Source organism: Oncorhynchus mykiss, chromosome 26, assembly GCF_013265735.2.
Source record: "Oncorhynchus mykiss isolate Arlee chromosome 26, USDA_OmykA_1.1, whole genome shotgun sequence".
Taxonomy (NCBI): Eukaryota; Metazoa; Chordata; class Actinopteri; order Salmoniformes; family Salmonidae; genus Oncorhynchus; species Oncorhynchus mykiss.
In genome coordinates, this window is record NC_048590.1 from 45,678,795 (window position 1) to 45,693,721 (window position 14,927).

At 46.3% G+C, this 14,927-nt stretch overlaps 1 protein-coding gene across 5 annotated transcripts in view; it reads right to left on the reverse strand.

The window, feature by feature from the left end:
• The window catches only part of LOC110526724 (homeodomain-interacting protein kinase 3), a 94,494-nt gene that overhangs the window by 30,240 nt on the left and 49,327 nt on the right, over positions 1–14,927 (reverse strand). For all 5 annotated transcript variants that reach the window (XM_036963601.1, XM_036963603.1, XM_036963600.1 and 2 more), the window contains exon 3: positions 8,307–8,430. In XM_036963601.1, the coding sequence (XP_036819496.1) occupies positions 8,307–8,430 (124 nt within the window). The remainder of the gene's footprint in view (positions 1–8,306; positions 8,431–14,927) is intronic.

Consider the following 14,927-nt stretch of genomic DNA (forward strand, 5'->3'; position numbering starts at 1 on the left):
ACCCACAACCAGCAGGCTACAACCATCACTAGTTAATAAAACACACTGTTCTTATCAGATGGCCTTCTCTGGTGAACCCTGCCAGCATGAGCATGAGGACCCAAGGTCTGTATGTGTTTACAGTTATGTCCCTCTCAGCCATTCAGTGTTAAAGGTATTCCCTTCCTGTCTGCAAACCAGATGGAAATATGTCAAGTCTGACTTGGTAATGGGGAAGGGAGGAAATATGTCAAGTCTGACTTGGTAATGGGGAAGGAGGACATATGTCAAGTCTGACTTGGTAATGGGGAAGGGAGGAAATATGTCAAGTCTGACTTGGTAATGGGGAAGGGAGGAAATATGTCAAGTCTGACTTGGTAATGGGGAAGGAGGACATATGTCAAGTCTGACTTGGTAATGGGGAAGGAGGAAATATGTCAAGTCTGACTTGGTAATGGGGAAGGAGGAAATATGTCAAGTCTGACTTGGTAATGGGGAAGGGAGGAAATATGTCAAGTCTGACTTGGTAATGGGGAAGGAGGAAATATGTCAAGTCTGACTTGGTAATGGGGAAGGAGGAAATATGTCAAGTCTGACTTGGTAATGGGGAAGGGAGGAAATATGTCAAGTCTGACTTGGTAATGGGGAAGGAGGAAATATGTCAAGTCTGACTTGGTAATGGGGAAGGAGGAAATATGTCAAGTCTGACTTGGTAATGGGGAAGGAGGAAATATGTCAAGTCTGACTTGGTAATGGGGAAGGAGGAAATATGTCAAGTCTGACTTGGTAATGGGGAAGGAGGAAATATGTCAAGTCTGACTTGGTAATGGGGAAGGGAGGAAATATGTCAAGTCTGACTTGGTAATGGGGAAGGGAGGAAATATGTCAAGTCTGACTTGGTAATGGGGAAGGAGGAAATATGTCAAGTCTGACTTGGTAATGGGGAAGGAGGAAATATGTCAAGTCTGACTTGGTAATGGGGAAGGAGGAAATATGTCAAGTCTGACTTGGTAATGGGGAAGGAGGAAATATGTCAAGTCTGACTTGGTAATGGGGAAGGAGGAAATATGTCAAGTCTGACTTGGTAATGGGGAAGGGAGGAAATATGTCAAGTCTGACTTGGTAATGGGGAAGGAGGAAATATGTCAAGTCTGACTTGGTAATGGGGAAGGAGGAAATATGTCAAGTCTGACTTGGTAATTGGGAAGGAGGAAATATGTCAAGTCTGACTTGGTAATGGGGAAGGAGGACATGCAGTGTATTCAGAAAGCCCTCGGTTCTTATTTTTTTCCACCAAAGGAAAAACTAAATAACGGAATGTTTTTGCGAGTGTAATTACAGGCCTTGTCCTGTTTTCTCTGTTCGTTTGTTTACTGCTGAGGAGTTTGGGTATTTGTGGTGTCCTCCACCGCACTTACAATGCTTTCAGGAAGCATTCAGTACCGGCACTCCTTACAAAATGTGTTACGTTACAGCCTTATTCTAGCACTTGTCCTCATCAATCTATACACAATACTCCACAATGACAATGGAAAAACAGGATTTTAAAAATCTATTTCATATTTTTTTAAACAGAAATACCTTATTTACATAAGTATTCAGACCCTTTGCTATAGGACTTGAAATTGAGCTCAGGTGCATCCTGTTTCCATTGATAATCCTTGAGATGTTCCTACAACTTGATTGGAGTCCACCTGTGGTAAATTCACTTGATTGGACATGATTTGGAAAGACACACACGTCCATATGAGGACCCACAGTTGACAGTGCATGTCAGAGCAAAACCCAAGCCAAGAGATGGAAGGAATTGTCTGTAGAGCTCAGAGACAGGATTGTGTCGAGGCACAAATCTGGGGAAGGGTACCAACAAAAATGTGTGTGTGTGTGTGTATACAGTGTGTGTGTGTATAGTGTGTGTGTGTGTGTATACAGTGTGTGTGTGTGTGTGTGTATGTGTGTGTGTGTGTGTGTGTGTGTGTATACAGTGTGTGTGTGTGTGTGTATACAGGGTTTGTGTGTGCAGTTGATGTGCGTGTATGTACATGTGTGGGAGGGAGGGATGGTGGTAGAGCAGAGATGAGGGAGTGGTCTCATTGCCATTCCTCGTGCTGACATCATGGTGTTACCATCTTCCTATGAAGACTTGACATTAACATGTATTGTCTGCAGCAGTACACCTCACCCACTGTGGCCTTAAAACAGCTCTTCATAAAACACTGCTGCCTCAGTGTCACACCCTCTCTCTTTCTCACACTCCCTCTATTGCACGCCCTCCTCCTCTCCCTCTATTGCACGCCCTCCTCCTCTCCCTCTATTGCACGCCCTCCTCCTCATCCCTCTATTGCACGCCCTCCTCCTCATCCCTCTATTGCACGCCCTCCTCCTCATCCCTCTATTGCACGCCCTCCTCCTCATCCCTCTATTGCACGCCCTCCTCCTCATCCCTCTATTGCACGCCCTCCTCCTCTCCCTCTGTTGAACGCCCTCCTCCTCTCCCTCTATTGAACGCCCTCCTCCTCTCCCTCTATTGCACGCCCTCCTCCTCTCCCTCTATTGCACGCCCTCCTCCTCTCCCTCTATTGCACGCCCTCCTCCTCATCTCTCTATTGCACTCTCCGCCTCTCACCTCCCTCCTCTACCACATTGGCCTGAAGACTGTGTGTGTGTGTGTGTGTATACCAACCTGCGTGCCTACGTATGCGAGTGCATGTGCGTGTGTATGCGTGTGCGTGCGAGGGCATGCAGTCGTGGCCAAAAGTTGAGAATGACAAATATTAATTTCCACAAAGTTTGCTGCTCCAGTGTCTTTAGATATTTTGGTCAGGTGTTACTATGGAATACTGAAGTATAATTACAAGCATTTCATAAGTGTCAAAGGCTTTTATTGACAATTAATGAAGTTGATGCAAAGACAATATTAGCAGTGTTGACCCTTCTTTTTCAAGGCCTCTGCAATCCGCCCTGGCATGCTGTCAATTAACCTCTGGGCCACATCCTGACTGATGCCAGCCCATTCTTGCATAATCAATGCTTGGAGTTTGTCAGAATTTGTGGGTACCATTCTTTATTCATGGCTGTGTTCTTGGGCAAAATTGTGAGTGAGCCCACTCCCTTGGCTGAGAAGCAACCCCACACATGAATGGTCTCAGGATGCTTTACTGTTGGCATGACACAGGACTGATGGTAGCGCTCACCTTGTCTTCTCCGGACAAGCTTTTTCCGGATGCCCCAAACAATCGGAAAGGGGATTCATAAGAGAAAATTACTTTACCCCAGTCCTCAGCAGTCCAATCCCTGTACCTTTTGCAGGATATCAGTCTGTCCCTGAGAAGTGGCTTCTTTGCAGTCCTTCTTGACACCAGGCCATCCTCCAAAAGTCTTCACCTCACAGTGCGTGCAGATGCACTCACACCTGCCTGCTGCCATTGCTGAGCAAGCTCTGTACTGGTGGTGCCCCGATCCCGCAGCTGAATCAACTTTAGGAGACGGTCCTGGCGCTTGCTGGACTTTCTTAGGCGCCCTGAAGCCTTCTTCACAACAATTGAACCGTTCTCCTTTTAGTTCTTGATGAAGTGATAAATGGTTGATTTAGGTGCAAACTTACTGGCAGCAATATCCTTGCCTGTGAAGCCCTTTTTGTGCAAAGCAATGATGACTGCACGTGTTTCCTTGCAGGTAACCATGGTTGACAGAGGAAGAACAATGATTCCAAACACCAACCTCCTTTTGAAGCTTCCAGTCTGTTATTCGAACACAATCAGCATGACAGAGTAATCTCCAGCCTTGTCCTCGTCAACACTCACACCTGTGTTAACAACAGAATCACTGACATGATGTCAGCTGGTCCTTTTGTGTCAGGGCTGAAATGCAGTGGAAATGTTTCTTTGGGATTCAGTTCATTTGCATGGCAAAGAGGAACTTTGCCATTAATTGCAATTCATCTGATCACTCTTCATAACATTCTGGAGGATATGCAAATTGCCATCATACAAACTGAGGCAGTAGACTTTTGTGAAAATTAATATTTGTGTCATTCTCAAAACTTTTGGCCACGACTGAATGTGAGTGCATGTGTGTGTATATGAGTGTGTGCGTATGCGAGTGCGTGCGTGCGTAAGCGAGTGCATGTGTATGTGTATGTGCGAGTGCATGTGTACGTGCATGTGTATGTGCGAGTGCATGCGTATGTGCGAGTGCATGTGTATGTGTATGTGCGAGTGCATGTCTACGTGTGAGTGCATGTGTACGTGCGAGTGCATGTGTATGTGCGAGTGCATGTCTACGTGCGAGTGAGAAGAATTCCTCTCTGAAGGGAAAAACTTATTTTCCTGGAAGGTGTTTCACTGCAGCCTTCCTAGGACGAAAACAACCCACCATACAAAACCATCCCTGCAGTACAACACACAGACAGAGAGAGAGGTAGAGAGAGAAAGAGGGAGAGAGAGAAAGAGGGAGAGAGAGAAAGAGGTAGAGAAAGAGAGAGAGAGAGAGAGAGAGAGAGGTAGAGAGAGAGAGAGGTAGAGAGAGGTAGAGATAGAGAGAGGTGTAGAGAGAGAGGTAGAGAGAGGTAGAGATAGAGAGAGGTAGAGAGAGGTAGAGAGAGAGGTAGAGAGAGGTAGAGAGAGGTAGAGAGAGGTAGAGAGAGAGGTAGAGAGAGGTAGAGAGAGAAAGAGGTAGAGAGAGGTAGAGAGAGAAAGAGGGAGAGAGAGAAAGAGAGAGAGAGAGAGAGAGAGAAAGAGGGAGAGAGAGAGAAAGAGGGAGAGAGAGAGAGGGAAAGAGGGAGAGAAAGAGGGAGAGAGAGAGAGAAAGAGGGAGAGAGAGAGAGAGAGAAAGAGGGAGAGAGAGAGAAAGAGGGAGAGAGAGAGAGAGAAAGAGGGAGAGAGAGAGAGAGAAAGAGGGAGAGAGAGAGAGAAAGAGGGAGAGAGAGAAAGAGGGAGAGAGAAAGAGAGAGAAAGAGGTAGAGAGAGGTAGAGAGAGGTAGAGAGAGAGAGAGAGAGAGAGAGGGGTAGAGAGAGAGGTAGAGAGAGAAAGAGGTAGAGAGAGAAAGAGGTAGAGAGAGAGAGAGAGAGAGAGAGAAAGAGAGAGAGAGAGAGAGAGAGAGAGAGAGAGAGAGGTAGAGAAAGAGGGAGCTGATTGGGGACATTGCGCCCAAATGTTGAAAGAAGGTTTGACGTGGCTGAGAGGTGAGAGAAGGAGGAAGAGGCGGAGGAGGGTTATAAATACATTCTGCTGTGTGGGATGGAACTAGACCCCATGCTGGGAGTGAGGGGTGACGGCAGCCCCTTCTGGCCCCCGGGGCCCATGGTGACACCCTACACCCTGGGAGGGGGGGGGGGGGGGGTTAGTGTTGAAGGCATGGATTAAAGTACACCTGTTAATGTCCATGTGAATGCCCACAGGGCATGGGCATGATAACTGACTGAGGGGCGTACACTAGAAGATAGCTGGCCAGAGAGAGAGAGACTGTAGGTCAGTGGCGGTAGTACCGTAGCGGTAGGTCAGTGGCGGTAGTGCCGTAGCGGTAGGTCAGTGGCGGTAGTACCGTAGCGGTAGGTCAGTGGCGGTAGTACCGTAGCGGTAGGTCAGTGGCGTCCGTAACAGCGGTAGGTCAGTGGCGTCAGTAACAGCGGTAGGTCAGTGGCGTTAGTAACAGCGGTAGGTCAGTGGCGTTCGTAACAGTGGTAGGTCAGTAGCGTTCGTAACAGCGGTAGGTCAGTGGCGGTAGTAACAGCGGTAGGTCAGTGGCGTCAGTAACAGTGGTAGGTCAGTGGCGTTCGTAACAGCGGTAGGTCAGTGGCGTCAGTAACAGTGGTAGGTCAGTGGCGTTCGTAACAGCGGTAGGTCAGTGGCGTTCGTAACAGCGGTAGGTCAGTGGCGTTCGTAACAGCGGTAGGTCAGTGGCGTTCGTAACAGTGGTAGGTCAGTGGCGTTCGTAACAGTGGTAGGTCAGTGGCGTTCGTAACAGCGGTAGGTCAGTGGCGTCAGTAACAGTGGTAGGTCAGTGGCGTTCGTAACAGCGGTAGGTCAGTGGCGTCAGTAGTAGTGGTAGGTCAGTGGCGTTAGTAACAGCGGTAGGTCAGTGGCGTCAGTAGTAGTGGTAGGTCAGTGGCGTTAGTAACATAGTGGTATAGTGCTACAACGATGAAGAAATCTAATAAGAACTCTATAATCAGACCCAACTACTCCCACCATGAATCTCCTCCCTGTTCCTTGGCTTCACACTCCGTATCTCCTTCTTTCCTCTAATCTCTTTGAGAGGCTTCCGCCAGGTCTCTGGCACCAGCGGTCAGGCCTCTGGCACCAGCGGTCAGGCCTCTGGCACCAGCGGTCAGGCCTCTGGCACCAGCGGTCAGGCCTCTGGCACCAGCGGTCAGGCCTCTGGCACCAGCGGTCAGGCCTCTGGCACCAGCGGTCAGGCCTCTGGCACCAGCGGTCAGGCCTCTGGCACCAGCGGTCAGGCCTCTGGCACCAGCGGTCAGGCCTCTGGCACCAGCGGTCAGGCCTCTGGCACCTATCGTTGGTTCACTCCCTCAGAGGAGGATCCACCAAGGTTCTGTCTGTGTAATGCGGCTTTGGGACATTGTGATCTGCCCCTATAAAAACAGATGAATTACATTTAGTGCTGCCGTGCTCAAGTCAAATCTCTTCGGGAGGTGTTGAGTTATCCCTCCTGCCTCTGGGCCGGAGCGGAAAGCGTGAAAAATGATGCTGGGAAGTAAAAATACTTTGGCGAGGACACAGTCCGTCTGCAGAGGGGGCTTAGGGGGTGTACTGCAGGATAATGTATAGGAAAGGTTGGGGCTGGACTGAAAGGCTTGCTGTGGATGGGTCTCCAGGGCGGGGGGAAAGCCGTTCAACGTAAGCCCCAGATTCATTTAACTCTGGGCAGCTGCTGTTCGGGGCTCCGCTGGGTGGGATCCATCACCTCCAGCCTGCTATGCCATCAGTCATTGGGAGAGACCATCCACACCTCCGCCCTGCCACTGGCACATCCACAGGGGAGCCCTCCCCCGCCGGAGGTGGCCAGGAAATACGGCACTAATCTGGGCCTGTCGCTGCCTGTCACTCCCCTCCTCCGTCTCTCACTCCTCTCTACCCTCTCAATTCATTCCCACACACTATGTTCATTTATTTCTTCATCAATATTTCCTCTTCCAAACTCGCTCTCCCTTTCTAAATCTCCCCCTCCTTTCCACCCCTGCTGCCTCAAGCAGTCCCAGTACAGTATATTATCCTTTATCTCCTTCTCCTCCCCTCTCCCTTCCATTCCTCGTTTCCAGTGCCCCCCCTCCCTTCTCCACAGGTCACTGCAGGATTCAGCCCGATCATCCTGAGAACCCAGCAGGAGTAAAGTGTTAATAACAGGGCTACGGAGGAGTGGGAGGTCTGAGTCCATGTCCTAATACAAGCAATCACCTCATAGCATGAACGCACACTGTTAGAGTACAGTAGGAGGGGCTAGACAGACTTCACTCAGCTAGAGAGGAGAACAGATGCCAGAGGAAATTAGACGGGAGGAGATGGAGGAGGACAGCAGACTAAAAAGAGAGTGCGTGAGCGAGTGGGAAGAAAAAGGGGGGAGGAGATAAAGGAACTTCAAGGAGAAGGAGGAGGAGATGATAAAGGAACTTCAAGGAGAAGAGGGAGATAAAGGAACTTCAAGGAGAAGAGGGAGATAAAGGAACTTCAAGGAGAAGGAGGAGATAAAGGAACTTCAAGGAGAAGGAGGAGATAAAGGAACTTCAAGGAGAAGGAGGAGATAAAGGAACTTCAAGGAGAAGGAGGAGATAAAGGAACTTCAAGGAGAAGGAGGAGATAAAGGAACTTCAAGGAGAAGGAGGAGATAAAGGAACTTCAAGGAGAAGGAGGAGATAAAGGAACTTCAAGGAGAAGGAGGAGATAAAGGAACTTCAAAGAGAAGGAGGAGATAAAGGAACTTCAAGGAGAAGGAGGAGATAAAGGAACTTCAAGGAGAAGGAGGAGATAAAGGAACTTCAAGGAGAAGGAGGAGATAAAGGAACTTCAAGGAGAAGGAGGAGATAAAGGAACTTCAAGGAGAAGGAGGAGATAAAGGAACTTCAAGGAGAAGGAGGAGATAAAGGAACTTCAAAGAGAAGAAGGAGATAAAGGAACTTCAAAGAGAAGAAGGAGATAAAGGAACTTCAAGGAGGAGGAGATAAAGGAACTTCAAGGAGGAGCGAATGAGAAGATGTGAAGGGAATAGCAGGAGGAAAAAGAAGACGAGGGAGGAGGTCTACAGTTCTTAAGATCTGCACCAGTGAGCCTCAGAGGAGGGTGTACAGTAATGTAACAATACACTTCATTACCTGGTCGTACTCCAGGGCCCCTGGGTAGAGGGGCCAGCCCAGGAAGAGCTCAGCGATCACACAGCCCAGGGACCACATGTCGATAGCTTCACAGAAGGGCAGGCCCAGGATGATCTCTGGAGCCCTGGAAGGAGAGAAACACAAAGTGGTTAGCTACACTCATACACTGACTCCACATAACCCAGTTTGAACTGACTATTTGAGAAAGGGATCGAGTCCAAACATGCCTTCAAGCATAATTTCTAGTCAGTCGTATCATGATAAAGCTGAGACGGCAGAAACACAAGACGCCAAAGCTAAAATACAGCAGTCTCGTGTGTGTCACCTTGCCAAGTGACCCATGTACCAATACTGATCAAATAAAATATTATTGGTCACATACACATGGTTAGCAGATGTTAACGCGAGTGTAGCAAAATGCTGGTGCTTCTAGTTCAGACTATGCAGTAATATCTAACAAATTCACCTTAACTACCTTATACACACAATTAGACAAATGTAAAGAGATGAATAGAATATGTACATGTAAATATATGGATGAGCGATGGCCTGCGGCATAGGCAAGATGCAGTAGATGGTATAGAATATAGTATATACATATGAGATGAGTAATATAGGATATTTAAATATTGTTAAAGTGGGGTTATTTAAAGTGACTAGTGATACCTTAATTAAGTCCATTTAATTTGAGTGGCCAGAAATTTGAGTCTGTATGTTGGCAGCAGCCTCTCTATGTTAGTGGTGGCTGTTTAACAGTCTGATGGCCTTGAGATAGAAGCTGTTTTTCAGTCTCTCGGTCCCAGCTTTGATGCACCTGTACTGACCTCGCTTTCTGGATGATAGTGGGGTGAACAGGCAGTGGCTCGGGTTGTTTGTCTAGGAGCAAGATGTCGACGTCCACGACGAGGCTGGTTCTTTTTGTAATCTGTGATTGGCTGTGGACCCTGCCACATACGTCTCGTGTTTGAGCCGTTGAGTTGCGACTCTACTTTGTCTCTATACTGACGCTTTGCTTGTTTGATTGCCTTGCGGAGGGAATAGCTACACTGTTTGTATTCGGTCATGTTTCCGGTCGCCTTGCCATGATTAAAAGCAGTGGTTCGCACTTTCAGTTTTGCGCAAATGCTGCCATTAATCCACGGTTTCTGGTTAGGGAAGGTTTTAATAGTCACAGCGGGTACGACATCTCCGATGCAATTTCTAAACTCGGTCACAGAGTCAGCGTATACATCAATGTTGTTGTCTGAAGCTATCCGGAACATATCCCAGTCCACGTGATGGAAAGCAATCTTGAAGCGTGGAATCTGATTGGTCAGACCAGCGTTGTATTGACCTGAGCACGGGCGTTTCCTCGTTTAGTTTCTGTCTATAGGCTGGGAGCAACAAAACGTATTCATGGTCAGATTTGCCAAAGGACGGGCGCTGGAGGGCTTTGTATGCATCACGGAAGTTTGAGTAGTAATGATACAGAATTCTGCCAACACGTGTTGGGCATTCGATTTGCTGATATAATTTAGGGAGCATTGATCTTAGGTTAGCTTTGTTAAAATCCCCAGCTACAATAAATGCAGCCTCAGGATGTATGGTTTCCAGTTTACATAGAGTCCAGTGAAGTTCTTTCAGGGCCGACGAGGTATCTGCTTGGGGGGGGATATACACGGCTGTGACTATAATCGAAGAGAATTCTCTTGGAAGATAATGCGGTCGGCATTAGATGGTAAGGAATTCTAGGTCAGGTGAGCAAAAGGACTTGAGTTCCTTTTTACCAGAGAGATGTTTGTTTGTCGGCGCAACGCGTGAATAAACCGGGTAGCTGTACCAACTCTGACAACGTATCCCGAGTGAGCCATGTTTCTGTGAAACAGAGAATGTTACAATCTCTGATGTCTCTTTGGAAGGCAACACGTGCCCTAATTTCATCCACCTTGTTGTCTAGAGATTGGACATTGGCGAGTAATATGCTTGGAAGTGGTGGATGGTGTGCTCGCCTGAGTCTGACCAGTATGCCGCTCCGTCTGACACTCCTGCGGCGACCACGTTGTTTTGGGTCGGCCTCTGGGATAAGATCGCATGTCCAGGGTGGAGTTCTGAACAAGGGATGCGCTTCGGGAAAGTCGTATTCCTGGTCGTAATGATGGGAAGTTGACATCACTTTTATATCCAACAGTTCTTCCCGGCTGTACGTAATAACACTTGAGATTTTCTGGGCGAACAATGTAAGAATACATAAAAAACAAACTAATAACTGCATAGTTTTCTAAGGATCTGAAGCGAGACGACCATCTGTTGGCGCCATTATCATCATATCAGGAGCCAGCTTAGTGCCACCAGCCAGAGTAGGAGGAAGTTTTCCACTAGACACTGAGCTAAAGCCAGTTTAGCCTTTTCCCTGCTTCTAGTCAATGTAGCTACCATTGTGAGGCGAAGCTATGGTTGATATCTCACAGGGGAATCTTCTTGGAGAACCACCAGCCTCTGCCAGTAATTTATCAGGTCAGGGTGTGAGCTGGATAAGGACAACCAGGAAGTACTGTACATCTACAGCGTCACTAAGTGCTGGCTCACGGTAACCCTGGGTAACTCCATGGTGATGATCCCGTTAAACAGTAGGCCTAATGCGCTGTCACACATCGCCAGGCTAGCAATGACGCAGCCAAGTCAGAGCTGATCTGGGTAAAACAGACTGACAGCTCCTTGGAACATACTAGGACTAGAAACCTTACTGGGACATGACCACACTGCTAGGACCAGCTACCTCATAGCCTGGCCTGAGGCTGTGTTTACACAGGCAGCCCAATTATTACATTTTTCCACTAATTGGTTTCTTGACCAATCAGATCTTTTGTCAATAAATTGACAAAATATTAGAATTGGGCTGCCTGTGTAAACACAGCCTAATTGCTCCAAAACAAGACACATCCCAGTGGGAAAAACCAGTTGAAATTACATTGTCGCAACCATTTCTGGTTGTAAAAAGATTCTAATGACATTTTAACCAACTGGGATGTCATGTGTAAGAAAACAAAATAACAATATAAATTGTCACAAGTTTACAGTCATTTAGCAATAGCCTACATACCACTACAGGAACCAAATAGTCAAACCTAACTCCATAGCATGACGTTTTCATTAAGTTCTGTTGAGTTATTAGAACTCAAAGATAATAACTATTATTAGTTGCAGATAAATACACGCTGCAGTATACAGACAAGCCCCATGTTCCTCCTTTAGGATTCCTGTGATTCTGATAGGGGCATTTCTCTGGGCACTTGAGCGGACCCTCTACGAATGCCTGACCCAGCTTGTGCTCTGTTGACAATGTCAGATGCCACCAGTGTCTATACACAGGCCCATAGAAAATGGCAGCTTGATAAACCCAAGGCCAATGTTTTAACAGGTATATTTGGTCAAGCTTGAATATCTACGGGAGACGAATGGTGCTCCGTATGTTTAAAACACCCTATGCTGTCAGGAGTATGTTGGTAAGGGGGAACTAAACAAACCTCAAACACGGGATTGGGTGCTTGTGGTGGTCTGGGAACAAGTATTTATTATGTCAGTTAGCCTATTCAGAAATACAGTACCAGTCAACAGTTTGGACACCTACTCATTCTAGGGGTTTTCTTTATTTTACTATTTTATACATTGTCGAATAATAGCGAAGACATGAAAACTATGAAATAACATACTGAATCATGTAGTAACCAAAAAGTGTTAAACAAATCCAAATATATTTTATATTTTCAAAGTAGCCACCCTTTGCCTTGATGACAGCTTTGCACATAGTTTTGATGTCTTCACTATTATTTTACAAGGTAGAAAATAGTAAAAAATAAAGAAAAACCCTGGAATGAGTAGGTGTGTCCAAACTTTTGACTGGTACTGAATGTGTATGTGTCAGTCTAGTATGTGTGAGTGTGTGGGTAGAGTCCAGTGAGCGTACATAGAGCCAGTGCAAGAATGTATGTGCAACAAAACAATGTAAATAGTCCGGGCAGCCATTTGATTAACTGTTAAGCAGTTAGTGTAGAAGCTGTTCAGGAGGCTTTTGGTCCCAGACTTGGCGCTCCGGTAGAAGAGAGAACAGTTGAAGACTTGGGTGGCTGAAGTCTTTGACAATTTGTTTTATTGTTGCAGTACAGCTATCACAAACATTACGGTAACAGTACAGCTTCCACAAACATTACGGTAACAATACCGCTATCACAAACATTACGGTAACAGTACAGCTATCACAAACATTACGGTGACAGTACAGCTATCACAAACATGACGGTAACAGTACAGCTATCATAAACAGTACGGTAACAGTACAGCTATCACAAACATTACGGTAACAATACAGCTATCACAAACATTGCTGTTACAGTTCCATGATAGGATTAAGATAATCTATATAACTGATGAGTGAGGGATTGAAGGGCCAGCCTAGCATCGCTCCCCTGGCTTACAGTTCTCCACAGCTGGCAAACCAGACTAGGGCAATCCTGAGCTTTTTCTATTAGGCTTATCTAATCACATCTAGCAGAAAAGGTAGCGTGGCTAGTCTGTAAAATCTTTAAAGCCGTAGGTCATCGAGCTGTAAGTGACGGTGGCGGGTGTCCCAACTATGACCTGCTAACAGTTTTAGTCCGTTTTAACCACATTGTTATAACAACTGCAGGTGACAGCAGGTGGGGGGCAAAGGCCACAGACCACTGCCTGTTAATAAGACCCAGGCTCTCCCTAGGAGGCTGAGAGGAGACTCAACAGAAAGACAAATACAGCCAGAGGCCAGTGGAAGACTGAATAGAGAGAGAGAGAGAGAAGAGAGAAGAGAGGAGAGAGAGAAGAGAGAGAGAGAGAGAGACCGACCAGTGGAAGACTGAATAGACACAGAGAGATATATTGTGTCCTTTAACCATTTGTACATTGTTAAAATACTGTATATATATATATATATATATATATATATATATATATATATATATATATATATATATGTATATATGTGTGTGTGTGTGTGTGTGTGTGTGTGTGTGTGTTAACATTGCCAAAGCAAGTGAGGTAGATAATATATAAGGTGAATATATAAAGTGAAATAAACAATAAAAATTAACAGTGAACATTACACATAGAGAAGTTTGAAAACAATAAAGACATTACAAATGTCATATATATATATATATATATATATATATATATATATATATATATATATATATATATAGAGAGAGAGAGAGCGAGAGAGAGCGAGAGGCCAGTGGACGATTGGACAGACAGACAGAGAGGCCAGTAGAAGACTGAATAGACACAGAGAGAGGCCAGTGGAAGACTGAATAGACAGACAGACAGAGAGCCAGTGGAAGACTGAATAGACAGACAGAGAGGCCAGTGGAAGACTGAATAGACAGACAGACAGAGAGGCCAGTGGAAGACTGAATAGACAGACAGAGGCCAGTGGAAGTCTGAATAGACAGACAGAGAGGCCAGTGGAAGACTGAATAGACAGACAGAGAGGCCAGTGGAAGACTGAATAGACAGACAGAGAGGCCAGTGGAAGACTGAATAGACAGACAGAGAGGCCAGTGGAAGACTGAATAGACAGACAGAGAGGCCAGTGGAAGACTGAATCCAGTCAGTACAGTTTATATATATATATATGACATTTGTAATGTCTTTATTGTTTTCAAACTTCTCTATGTGTAATGTTCACTGTTAATTTTTATTGTTTATTTCACTTTATATATTCACTTTGTATGTTGTCTACCTCACTTGCTTTGGCAATGTTAACACATGTTTCCCATGCCAATAAAGCCCTTGAATTGAATTGAGAGAGAGAGAGAGAGAAAGAGAGGCCAGTGGGAGAGCGAGAGCGAGAGAGAGAGCGAGAGAGAGCGAGAGAGAGCGAGAGAGAGTGAGAGAGAGAGCGAGAGAGAGCGAGAGAGAGCGAGAGAGAGCGAGAGAGAGAGCGAGAGAGGCCAGTGGACGATTGGACAGACAGAGAGGCCAGTGGAAGACTGAATAGACAGACAGACAGAGGCCAGTAGAAGACTGAATAGACAGACAGAGAGGCCAGTGGAAGACTGAATAGACAGACAGAGAGGCCAGTGGAAGACTGAATAGACAGACAGACAGAGAGGCCAGTGGAAGACTGAATCCAGTCAGTACAGTTCAACTGGCTTGATGTTTGCCTTCCAGCTGTCCTGCCTGACACTCCTTTTGCCTCCACCTTAGATATCTGTGATTGATTCATACTGTCTGTCAGTAGTAGTGACAGCGCAACACAGGCTACATGTCCAGAAATGAGACAAATCAGCAGGCTTCAACACAGCACTTCTCCTACAATTACATAGGTGTTTCCCCTCTCTCTTCCCCCAAACATACAACCAAATTAGTTTGAAATGAATGTTCCGGAGTTTGTTTGTGGCCTTAGGTGTAGCTTTGGGGGACTTTGCACCCTGCCTAGGGGGGGGGGACCGATGTAGGGGAAACACTGATCTCAGTGTGATGTAACCCAGCCCATCACTCTGGCCTTGGCAGAGGAACTATTCTTATCCAAGAGTTAAAATACATTCTGCCTACGTTAACACCTTGGTGGTGTAGGGGGAGGGAGGGAGGGGTACTGGAACAGTCAAACTG